This window comes from Pyrgilauda ruficollis, unplaced genomic scaffold (genome assembly GCF_017590135.1).
Source record: "Pyrgilauda ruficollis isolate IOZ18807 unplaced genomic scaffold, ASM1759013v1 scaffold44, whole genome shotgun sequence".
Lineage (NCBI taxonomy): Eukaryota > Metazoa > Chordata > Aves > Passeriformes > Passeridae > Pyrgilauda > Pyrgilauda ruficollis.
In genome coordinates, this window is record NW_024525934.1 from 3468521 (window position 1) to 3481086 (window position 12566).

Here is a 12566-nt window from a genome sequence, read left to right on the forward strand (position 1 = left end):
TTATATAGGCTGCATTTCCCTTAGGTTCCAAAATAATTAGTCTCCCGGCTATGGATGTGATTTCTGTTTAAAGGAAAGCAGAAGAAGCACCTCAGCCACTGCTGGCAAGCATCTTTATTCATGCTAAGCTCCTTCTCTGGTTGATATTCACAGAGCACAAGATTCTAATTCTACTTAATAATTAGACTAATAGCAGACATACTTACATTTGCCTTCCAGAGCAATTTTCGACACAGTAAGCAGGGAGTTGCATGCACAGAGCTCCCATAGCAACATGTTATTGTTAACCAAAGTTGTGTGCACAGCTCCATGTGCTAAAAATTCACCAAGGACCAATTCAGCTGTCAGATACACAGGGGCAACTCCCACGGGATGTCAGTGGAAGGCTCAGATGGCAGAACAACCTTATAAAAATATAATACTGTGTTATGATAATAGTCACCCAAAAGTCTGCTGGGTCAATACTGTGAGCTGACCTGTTTTGGATCACTGAGATAAACCCCTGTGCTCTCTCTTTTGCCAGAGCTGAATATAAGGGCATTGCCATTATAAAGGATTTGAATACTGTTTGTTAAAATATGCTCTAGGTGTGATACTTGTGTACTAAGGAAGTATTGGTGCATCCTGATGAATTGTGACTGCAAGCATCACTTTGGAGAACTGAAATGGAAAAAAACTTGCTCTTTATCTCAGACTACTAAAAAAAATACTGCAAGTGATGTCAGAAGGAGACAAGATAAGCTCAATGCAAATATTCAACACATAAAATAATAAAAATATTTTCTTGCATAGCATATACAGACCTCTTCATTTAGGAAGGGGAAAAAAAAGGCAATAAAATTGCTGTGCCTGAGGAGTCACTTTTGCAAAGAGTCACAAAAATCCAGTGGACTTTCCCTAAACATTTAATAATCACTGTTTGATTTGATTTGTTTTGATTGCCTTTTAATTATATTATGCCTTCTGATTTGGCCTCCTATTTATTGAATATGTCAAAAGCAATCAGAGTTGTAATAGACTAAAGAAATTTTACAAAAAGGATAGATATCTAGTAAGTAGCTTTTGCTTCTCATACTTCCTGCACTGCATAACTTTAGTGACTCTAGGAATATGTTTTAGCTCAGGTTACTGGACATCATGAACCAATGAGAACAAACACAGTAAGTGGTAGGTCTCCACAGAAAGTACTGAGCGAATTCAGCTCCCCTGCACCCATACACAGAGGTATGAGAGCTATTCCCCTCCTCACGTTTTCATCTTCCTAAGGTAGGCAGGACTAAGCTCCCTCTGTCCCCCTGCCAAGACTCCTCTGAGTGAGAGGCTCTGTGCTGCTGCAAGTCCAATTACATCTGCCATTTCTAGGTGCCTTCTTGTATCACAGTCCATCATAGCTGTAAATGCTGAGATGCAGACATCTTACCTTACCTGCAAATACAGCAATGTAATGCATCGTAGCAGCCTGACTTTTGCAAAAGTAATCTGGAAAATAACATTTTCTCTTAGAGACAGACTCAGTCCTCTGACATATCTACTTCACAAAAGGATGACTGGTTTTTCAGTCAAGCACATGAAGCCAGGGATTGAGTCTTCTTAATTCCCTGGGAGGGGAGTACTTGGGCAGTCTGCATATTTACTTTCCTTCCCCCCTTATTTTATTGGATTCCATCTTCCTTGATAAGTCATTCTAAAATGTACATTTCAGGCATTTACTTTGATCTGTTTTCCTGGTAATTAAATTGCCAGTCTTTAAACTGACAATTTAAAATAATCCTAATTAAGACAACTTCCCCAAACTTCAAATACTGGTTTTGAATTGTAGTGTGAAGAGAATGAATAATGATTCTCTGAGTATTCACTTTAACACTGTCTACTTCTCCCACACAAGGAAATTGATTTTCTCACCTGTCATGTTAACTAAGGGCACAGTCCTGCAAATTCTTCCTTCTGCAAGTCGGTCTTAGTCAGAAAGCAATTCCCTGGAACTAATTACAAGATTTACTCACGTGAATAAGGATGGCCTGGATAAGACATTTGGATAAATGTGCAAATGTATAAGTGCACTGCCTAAGCCTGTGCCATGAGCATTTCATACATGCTGATGCTTAAGAAGCTCTCCCTTGTGAACAGTATGCAGTTCACATAGTAAGTGGAAATAAAGATTTTTACAGGTTTAAATAAAAATAATTATCATGGACACATAGATATATCCAGTGAATTGCTTTCAATCTGTATCTGAGTAATTTATGATCAGATGATCTGACTGTAAAACACATATAAAAACCTGCAGTACTTTATTTTAACTAACTAAGGACATCATTGTGTGTTGTGCTATTATGACATTTAAAGAATACTTAGATAGACAAGAGCTTATGAGCAACTGTGACAGTCAGGAGAATATGAAAAATATGTAATTTGAATGACCAACTACTAATAGTCTGCAGAGACTGTGAAACAATTTTACATTGCTATGTTTACCTCAGCCTTTTATATTTACATATTGGAATGTATATTGGAGGGTTTAATTGTGAGGTTGTCAAAAGTAAAAGCAGTTTTAGAAAACCAAACCATGCCATATTACAGGAGCAAAAAAAGATTCAAAAGTCTTTTGTTCAAATGGAAATACAGAAAACAACATATTGTTTAAGCAGGATTTTATTTTCTTCTACTCAAGTGATGAAGAGGCTTTTGTAAAGAAAGGCTTTCATCTTACATATGCAGTACTCCATCACAACATAATTACCCTAATTTGTATTCCACTGTAGAAATAGGCTTTTTCAGCTTAAACAAATTAAGCAACAATCACTAAGTGTACATGACCGGCATTCTTTCAAGTAACCTGTTATCAGCTCTGGCTACAGCTTTATCTTGATAAAATGGAAATAATTTTTGATTTTCCTACTTTCCCAGCCCCCCCTACCCCAGGATTATGCCAGTCAGATTGCCTAGAAAGGCAACATGATTCACTGGCTGGAGAAAGGGATGGTGCATCCAGAAATTATTTCCTACAGCCTCACTAAATCATTATGTGATCTGGGTCAAATCCTGACTGCCTTTGGGCCCCTATTTAGGAGAGAGCCTAAGTACACACTTAACTCTGCACATGTGAATAACCTGGCCACACTCAGAAGGTCTTTTAAACAGTTGTATGTGCTTCCTGCTGAATAGAGGCTGTTCTGCTGCTCTTTTCCTCTGGCTTTGGCTGATACTATGTGTCCTGAAGGATGACAGGACAAGCTCCATCTGTATTTATATTGCCTGTCCTTTAGCTGTGCAACTATGGATATCCCTGCTGTTTGTACACATTTCTAAATATTAATCTTCTAAATATTAATCTCACTCTGACCCGGTGGATCACTTCAGTGAGGCTTTGCCTTCATCACCTTCTCCTCCTCAGTTCCTCTAGGGATGACCAGGGTATCTTCTCCCTTGCTGGATCTGGATGAGATAAAGGCTCACTGCTACTCTCTTTAAAATGTACAGCTGTGGAAATGGTATCTGGGTTCATGTGGGCTTGTTTATTTTAACTAATTAAAAAAAAAAAACAAAACAAAAAAACCCACAAAAAACAACACCAAAAAAGAGGAGAAACAAGGCCATTTCAGAGGTGGGGTAGGAGGATAGAGGCAGTAGTTACCATAATTTGGACATTTCCCAAAATGAGCAGGGAGTAAAATGATCTTCCTTCAGCCCTAAAGGAGGCTGATCCACCACACAGAGACCTTTTCAAAGTAGGTAGCTCTCAGCAGGAATGAGATGAATGGGAAGAGAGTGTACCTAGCTCCAAAGAGTGGGAACTATCACTGCTTCTCCTGAAGTGCTGGAGAAACAGCACATTCATTGTGATCTTCTGTGACACAGCTGAGATCAGCTGTCAGAAATATGAGAATTAGTGGTGACAGCTGGGGAATGCTACCTTCCCCCAGAGTTTTCCATCTCCCTCTCTTTCCCAGCCATTGCTTGCAGACTTCCCTTTCCCCTACAATCCCTACAGACTGTCAGAGAGGAGCAACCTCAAGGCTGCTCACGAAGGAAGGTGAGATGAGGATGATCAGAGCACAGGCATGGCAGTGCCCTCACTGTTGGGTGAGCAGAGCAACAGTTCTGAAAGCAACAGGTCTCATCAACACTCCAGCAAGCTGAAATGGGGCTCCTGAACATGGGCAGAGGGTCTGGATTAATGAGGCTTCAGGGGAGGAGGCATGAAAAATGGGGTGAGTTTTCAGGGATCGTATCAGCCAGGAGCTGAGGATGGACACAGCCCAAGTGAGGCAGTCCCACAGCAGCCCAGCGGGGTGGTGACAGCAATAGGTCCCACTGACAGTCCAACCATCATCAGGCAGAGACAAGGTCATGAGCTGGGTTCAAAGTCAACCCCGAATATCTGAACAATAATTCAGGAACAGGCAGCTCAGAGCAGGCCTAATGAGCCAGACCTGAGCTGAAATGAGGTGATTGAGCTGATGACATGGGTGCAGTGAGGCTGACCAGGACAATTAGGGCCCCATCACAGCCTTGCTCAGTCACCAATCTGGACCATGGACTGAATGGAGAAGAACCCTCTTTTTCTTAGAAAAGGCAGAGAGAGAGCAGGTAGTGGTTGTAGTGCTCCTCCCTCAGTGTTTAACATCTTATTTGTGCTCAGGAGTTCCTGAAATTAATACCTCAAAATCTGGTCTTTGTTAACTCCTTTGAACTACCAAAGTCCAGCACTTCCTAGCACCTTATGGTGAATGCATTGCCCTCCCTTGTCATCACTGGATCCAAGGAGGAATATGAAACTGTGGGCATGGGGAAATTCATACCACAGAAAAGTTGTAAAGACTTAGGGGGCTTAAATAGACTTCACAGGCAAAGTAAGGACCTGCCAGGAGTATCCTCATGCTTGATGTTAGGATTATCACCCGTGTATCTTATGTTGTGCTGTATACAGAAGATACTACTCGTTCTGAGGAAAATGAAATGATGGGAAAATCCCACACAATACAGATCCCTTTGTGTCAGAGAGCTGTGACTAAATTAATATGCCGTTTGACCTTGAGATTCAACCTTCTTGAACTCCTTTTTAAAAGTTTGAAATTTCCAGTACGTCCATCAGAAATCAGAGATGGGTAAGAACAAGTAACAACTTTGCTGCAATAGCAAGACAAGTTGTAACCCACTGGAGATGGTTTCAATTGCCAGTTCTGGCTGCCACTATCAGGAACAGAGCTGAGCAAATACTTTCTCTCATGCCTGTTCCCCTTTCCTCCCTGGGTGGAAATTTCATTTCCATCTCTGTAGTCAGGGGTATGGTTGCACTATGTACCCAAGAAGAAAGCTTCTTTTCCTTTTGATCAAACCAACCTGCCTCTCTTGCTCCAAGCTTTCATGCCATGGCCAGAATCCAAATAAATGATGTAGCCCTGTTGAATTTATTGCCTCTTTTAAGGAATTCCATCATCTCCTTTAGCCTGTCCATGCCCAGGAGTAGCAAATTCTAAAAGCAATCTTAAATTTAAATGTACCATTCTGTTTACTGAGCAGTGAACCTTCAGGCAATAAATACTGCAGCAGGAATTCACCAGGACTCTGTTAGGGCTTGACAGCCCCGACAGCCATTGCACAAATCTTTGTTAGTACTGACAACATGCGGTTTTTTTTTTCAACCAAATGAATTACAAATTTGTTTTTAATCTTTGGGGTTGCTCCTAATGCCTTAGAAAAGATCCAAAGCTGTTTAAAACTGTATTCACATTACAAGCAGGCAGTAAATGTCAGACTACTAGGCAAGCCCATTGTCACTCAATGTGAACAGAGAAGCACAGAGAACCACAGACAAGCAACTCAGCAAAACTTTTGTCCGTGAACTAGAGTTCTTTAATGCATTTCACACACAACAAGTGCTCTGGACCTCTCTGGTTTTAAAAGTCACTTCCCTCGTTCCCAGACAGATGACCCGCCCATCATGCAGAACCTCTAGAGGCATCATGCAGGTGCTAAACGGCAATCCTAGCAATCACATGATTGTGTTAACTTTTCTTTGGTCCTACAAGTGTGACAGCTCCAGCAGTTGTTCAGCAATGTTCCAAGCAAAAGCTAGTTTCTATACAATGGGGTGAATGACTCTGAGCTCATATTTGCTCAGACTTGTAGAGCCATCATGGTTATCCTGGTTCTGTAACGCCCTTGTGCCAAGGCTCCTGAAGAGGAAATAAGACCTTTACATTGGCACAGTCTGAGTTCTCCCCAGACTGAGTCTCTTTCAGTATTTCATTAAGGTGGCATTTACTTCCAACTTACACTGGAATACATTTTTTGGTTCTTTTTGGCTTCTCTCTGTGAATTTCAGATTTTCGTATTTTTCTTCCTTAAAGAACTCTCAGGATCTCTGCTACTTTGATGCAGTCTTGCAGAGCCCTTCAGTCCACTAAATCAAAGGAAAACCACAATTCCCACAGAGACATCACTTCTCTGTGTCAAAGCAGTTGAAATTCCTGTGCTAATCTCGTAAGAAATTTCATTAAGTGGTATCACTTCATCACATCTAAGTGCGATGCCTTCCCGAAATGTGCCATTTAGGGCTGCACCTCACAAGACGGTTGGAATTATCTGATAGGTGCTCTGCTTCCCAGTCTTTGCCTGCCCTCCCTGCTGCAGGCTCTGGGCAGACCTGAAGGATGTGGAGCTTAACTCCTGGTTTTTACATCATGCTTCTGTCAATGGGTTTCTAAAATCCTGAGGATGTGAAAAAGTTAAAAGTTGTGTTTGATCCAAATCATCGGAGTGGAGGAAGCCAGACATGGTCCCCAAGACAAAAGGACTCTCACTGCAAATGTGTGAGCTCCTTTCTGCATCTCTACCCATCCAGCCCTGTGTCGCAGTGAGAAACGTTGACATGGTGTTGAGGCACTGAATGCATCAACAACCTTTAATGTCCCTGACCAGGGACATTAAAGTTCCTGGGACTCTCACCCATATCCTCTGCCCACATCCTGGGACATCCATTTCAGCTCAGGCCTGAGCCTTCAGCCTTGCTTCAAGCTATGTTATTGGAGGTGTATTTGTCTCCAGTCTCTGTTCCTGTCTCCTGGCTGAACTTTGCTCTACTGTCACTATTTTGTGTTCAGCCCTGCCTCTTGCTGGCCCACCTGACAGGAATTCCAGGACAGACCTCCACCCAAGTCATCACCATGCCTTCAGCAGGCTGGGACTGTTCATGGACCTCGATACCAGCTCCCAGGTCTGTCCACCCTGTTCAGATGCTACAGAATTGTACCCTGTAGGTGAGGGCTCCCTGAGCCACTCCTGCCTAGGCTTTGAGGCTCCTCTGCGGTGGCTGGGGCCAGTTCATGCTGCCCCCAAAGAGTTGTAGGGACTGAATGGCTGGTGTGGGTGGAATGGGTGTGGGGCTATGTGACCAGCAGCTGGAAACTGGGATGCTGAAGCAGTCAGTGGGGTTGAGCAAGTGTTGGACAATCCAAATTTCCCTGAACTCTCCTCTTAAACTATGTGGTTGCAGAGGGTAAGGTTGTCCCTAGGGGGCCAAGGGGATCACAGAACAAAACAACCTGACTTGAGGATTCACCATCCTCTACCTGGCTTGAGGACATCACCCCTGAAGCAAGGTAGAGGATGAGGTCAAGCCCCTCTAAGAATGGACTAGTGGTGTTTCAGTTGCCTCTGAGGAGCTTCTGAGGCCAAGGAGGTTCAGGACTTTTCTGAGGAGACCTGAAGGCTGGGGAAGTTGAATAATGATGCCCAGATGGTTCGTGTTCCTGGAGAAAGAGACCACAGGGCATGCAAAGCTTCAAGCTACCCCTGAAGCCAAGAGGCTAATTTAAGGATCAAGTCAGCTCTGCAGTGTGTGTTTATGTGGTAGGGTCAACCCTGAGGAGCCTTAGAAGGGGAAGGGTGCTCCTGCCACCTGCAAAGAGCCACACTGTACTCCAAAGCCTGAGCAGCTGGGCATGGGGTTGAAATTAGGGTGCCCCAGATGGGTAGGGAGCTCTTAGCTTGCACTCTGTCCTGACCTCCCCTGTCTGTGGCTGGGCTTTGGGGTTTCTCTGGGGTGCCTGAAAACCCCTCCAGCTCTTGACTCTCTCAGGTGAATCTGGCATGAGGGATCTTTCCTCACAGTCAAGGTTTTTCTGTAGGTACATAGCAGGGAGACGCAGGGAAATATTGACTAGTCTGATTCTAAGGCTGAATTTCTGTCTCTTGCAGAGTGTTGAGCAGAATGCTGATAGAAGAAAAGGCTGTTTACAGAATATATAACAGACACTTCAAAGAGTTTTTCTAGCTTTGAGTTCTTCAGTCACAGGCTTTTGTGCATAAGGCATTTCATGTTCAGTAAACCTGATACAATATATTCCCTATTAGATGAAGAATTGCAATTGCTCCAGTTTTCTCCATGGGTTGCAGCTTAAAATTTAGGTGATGATACAACAACTTATGATTTCTGTCTGAATTTGGGGTTATGTTAGAAGATGAAGGTAAGTCTCTGCTCTAATGAAAGGATCAAAGAAATTCTCAGTACTCAAAGCTACAGTTCTCTAGGACCCCCTCAAAATAATGAGAGAATAAATTGCACAGAGTTCCAGTGTCTTATAAACCTGCTTAACTTTCTGCATGTTAACAGCTTCACTAACTGAGACAGGAGTTTATACTGAGTTATGGCATTACAAATGTGCTTACAGGCATGCAGAACTCAGGTTTTTGTTTTTATCCAAACTCATATATACTTTAATTATTCTAGATATTTTAGATATTTTTAATTATTCTAGCTATTTCACAATTTAATTTTTGAATATCTAAAATTTCTTTAGCAGTGATGATGTGTAAGTTCTCTTTTTTTTGAACGTTCAATAGTAATTGTGTATGATCTTGATCCATTACATCTTCCTTTTCCTACAGAAACAAAATTTTATATTTTGTGTGCACTACCCATTACAAAACAGAATAAGCAAAATGACTGCTAGTAGAAATATGTCAAAATCAAATCATACTGAAAGCAGAAAACTTCATGTGCAGAGAGATTAGCATTTTCTTTTTCTTTTTTGCCCCAGTCCCTTCGACTCATGAGGAGCCTTAGCTTCACTTGGAAACAGGCTTGCATTAGGCCATTTCTCATCAAGTTCTTTATGCACCCAGCTGGCGGTGTCTGTGTGTAATCCCAGACAGTTTCCCTTTGCAGCTGTGGGGGGCCTCCTTTGATGCGCCTCTGTAGGTGGCTGCCGATGCCTCAGCCGGGGCTGGCAAACAGAATCTCCTCTGCACAGGGAAAGAAAACACGCTGGTGATGCCATGCGACTGTTTGCTTTATGTGAGCAGGAGGAACTGACGTCAGGTGCCTCAGGATATTGTTCTAATGCAGTCACACCATGTTGTGGTGCGTATCTCTGTGCATCTGAGATACCTAACAAGTGCCTCTGGTGAAGGTGGTCAGTCCACCTCCCTTCTGCTCTTGGTCTCTTTTACTTTCAAGGCTCTCCACGTCTACTGAAAAAAAAATCTGCAGGGTCTGCTTGTGTCTATCAACTGAAAATACGGTGACCTGCCCTAGACAGGTTAAGAGGAGTTTTCTTGCATTGTTCCCACGTGTGTGGTTGTAGGCATTGTTAATGCAGCAGAGCAAATGTGTAAGCGTGCAACAGAGGGGAACCCATGCTGATTTCATTTTTGCTAGTCGCTTGGGAGGAAAGGGAGAGAAGTTATTTCATGAATCTTTGGTATGCAGCAGAGTTCACAGAATGGTTAAGGTTAGAAGGGACCACTGGATGTCTTCTAGTCCAAACTCCTTGCTAAGGCAGGGACCCCTACAAGATGTTACTCAGGACTGATTCCAGATGGCTTCTGAGTAACTCCAGGGAAGGAGACTCTGCAACCTCTCTGGGGATTCTCTTTCAAAATTCAGTCACCCTCACAGTAAAGAAGACCTTCCTCATGCTCAGGTGGAACTTTCTGTCTTTCAGCTTCTCCTTTCGCTTCTTGTCTTATTGACCAGCACCACTGAGAAGATCCTAGCTTCATCCTCTTGACACTCTCCTTTCAGATACTAGTGTTCCTTTTTTTTTTTTTTTTTTTCACAGCTTTCATATAATTCAGTTTGAATGCAGATACTGACACAAGAGGTTTAAAAAGTGGTGCCAAACAATAAAACTAGACCAAAATTTTCAGTATTATGCATAAATGCAAGTAGGGACTTGTGCTTTGCTGAGGGGACCATGCAGCTAGTGTCCTGTGAAAATATCGATGTTTCGGTGAACCCAGTTGTCCAGGAGCTTCTGCTCTCCTCTGGTGTCTCCCTGCAGCATGGGAATATGCAGAATGTGATTGTACATGTAGTATATATAGCCTGAGAGAATTTACTGAGGACTATAAAAGTATAAAAAGTAAGGGTTGTTTTGTAATGACATGTGAATTGAGGGGGTGATGTAATCTGGTAAAACCTGCGCTTACATAATCATCTGGCTGTATAGGAAGCACCTTCTTACCTGCCCGAGGACTTAGACTGTTCTAAAGTCTGAGGGGGTTATTCCTAACCTAAATGTGTGCATTGCTCATTCACATTTTCCTTATGGATGTAGGTTTTTTTTTGCTGTCTTCCAACCCTATCGGGAGGTTATTGTAAAGCATGTCTTGGGTGAACTGCAAACTATGACTACTCCCTTTTCTTAAATGAGAATAATTGTCTTTCAGAAAATGTAGTCTTGATCTGCTACTGTAGTAAGGATGAAGAGGAGGCTCGGGTCTACCCTCATCTCTCAAATTACCATTGTAGGGAAAAAATAGTAGAAATAATGCTATTTAAAAGAAAAAACCCTCTTATTTCTATAGTTTGTGAACACTCATTTGGACATCTTGGATTGTGTCTTTTCTATGCTTCAGGGCTGTGGGCAGTTTATGCCTCTGTTGCATTTTAACAGAGGTCTGAGACGATACCGGTGATACTTCTTAGGCACCCTCATCATGGTAAAACCTTTACGGTGTTTCCTGGGATGACAATTCACTTGGAGTGAGGTCTGAGACGATACCAGTGATACTTCTTAGGCACCCTCATCATGGCAAAACCTTTACAGGGTTTCCTGGGATGACAGTTCACTTGGGGCTCGGCGCTGCTGTCATGTCCATCAGGTGAGATGCAGCACACCCGCAGCAGAACATCCGGACCCAGCTGCACAGGCCATTTCAGAAGGAGCTGACTCGGAGTTTCTCGCGTGCTAGGAAGCCAAGCAGCAAGTGTTTCCTGCAGATGATGTGAAGCAGAGGATGATCAGCATCTCTCTCATGCTGACCGTGCTTCATAGGGCAGGAGCTTGGATCAAGCACGCTGTCACAGTCCCACTTTCCACCTTCTCCCCACGGAAGCCCAGGGGAAGGATGGATCCCCACCCGGTGCTGCTGTGGCTCCTGGCCGGTGCACAGGACCAGGCAGCCCCACACGTGCAGGGTACCGGCACGAAGCTGTGTCAGCGGCGGCTTAGGCTGGGTGTTAGGAAAAGGTTCTTCACCCAGAGGGTGGCTGGGCCCTGGAACAGGCTCCCCAGGGCACGGGATACAGTGCCAGGCTGACAGAGTTCAAGAAGCGTTTGGACAATGCTCTCAGGCACATGCTGCGCCTCGGGCGCTGTCCTGTGCAGGGCCAGCAGCTGGCCCTGGATGATCCCTGCGGGTCCCTTCCAGCTGGGAATGTTCTGTGCCTCCGTGCACGCGCACAAGGCGCGTTCTGCGCGCGGCCCGGCCCCGGCGGCGCGGGTGAAAGGGCGGCCGGGCAGCGGCGGCCGCGGACATGGCGCTGGCTCCGCTCCTGTGCTGTGGCGGCCGGCGGGCGCGGCTGCCGGGGGTGAGCGTCGCCTTCGGGGCCTGCACGAGAGTGGCAGCGGCCTGGGGGCACCGAGCTGCGGGTGGTGGAGGCTCCCCGGGGATGGGGTCGCCGGGCGGGGGCTGTTCCGTGTGCGGGAGGGCGGCGGTGGTGGGGGGATGGTGTCTCCCCCGAGGAGCTTCCCCGTGTGGCCGGCGGGGATTCCCGGCTGGGTGAGCGGCTTCGGGGTGCTCCGTGTGTGCTGGACCGCGGCCCCGGGTGGGCGCCGGCAGCGGCCGTGCGGCCGGGGTGGTCGGCGAGTGCCGGCTGGGAGCAGGCGGCTGCCGGGGGCTGTGGAGCCTGGCTCCTGGCTCCTGTGCCTGCGGGCTCCCAGCGCCCAAGAGGCCCTTCCTTGGTGTATCCCGTCGGCGTGTTGCCGTGATTTTGTGTTTTTTTTTTTTTTTTTTTTTTTTTTTTTTTTTTAAGTTTTCTGCTGGTGAGCCGGGTTATGTGATACTTTAGGATGGTGGAGTCAGCGTCCCCGGCGGTGTTCTTGGAAAGACTGGACGTGTCACTTAGTGCTGTGGTCTGGCTGACATGATGGTCTTTGGCCATAGGTTTGGCTCGATGATTTTTTCAGAGGTCTTTTTTGACCTGATTGATTCTGAGGTGCTGTGATTTCAGTTTCCTTCTGCCCTTTCCCTCTGTTAAACACACGCTTATGAAAGCTCTGGGGTAGAGGGTCGTTTTGTGCTATTTTTAGTTGTAAAATGTTGGCTAACAGAGA

General features: G+C 44.9%; 1 protein-coding gene across 1 annotated transcript in view; it reads left to right on the forward strand.

The window, feature by feature from the left end:
- The first annotated feature begins 11711 nt into the window (after positions 1-11711).
- The window catches only part of PCCA (propionyl-CoA carboxylase subunit alpha), a 270494-nt gene continuing 269639 nt past the window's right edge, over positions 11712-12566 (forward strand). The window contains exon 1 of the mRNA XM_041478271.1: positions 11712-11821. Coding sequence (XP_041334205.1) covers positions 11768-11821 — 54 coding nt within the window. The 5' untranslated portion in view covers positions 11712-11767. The remainder of the gene's footprint in view (positions 11822-12566) is intronic.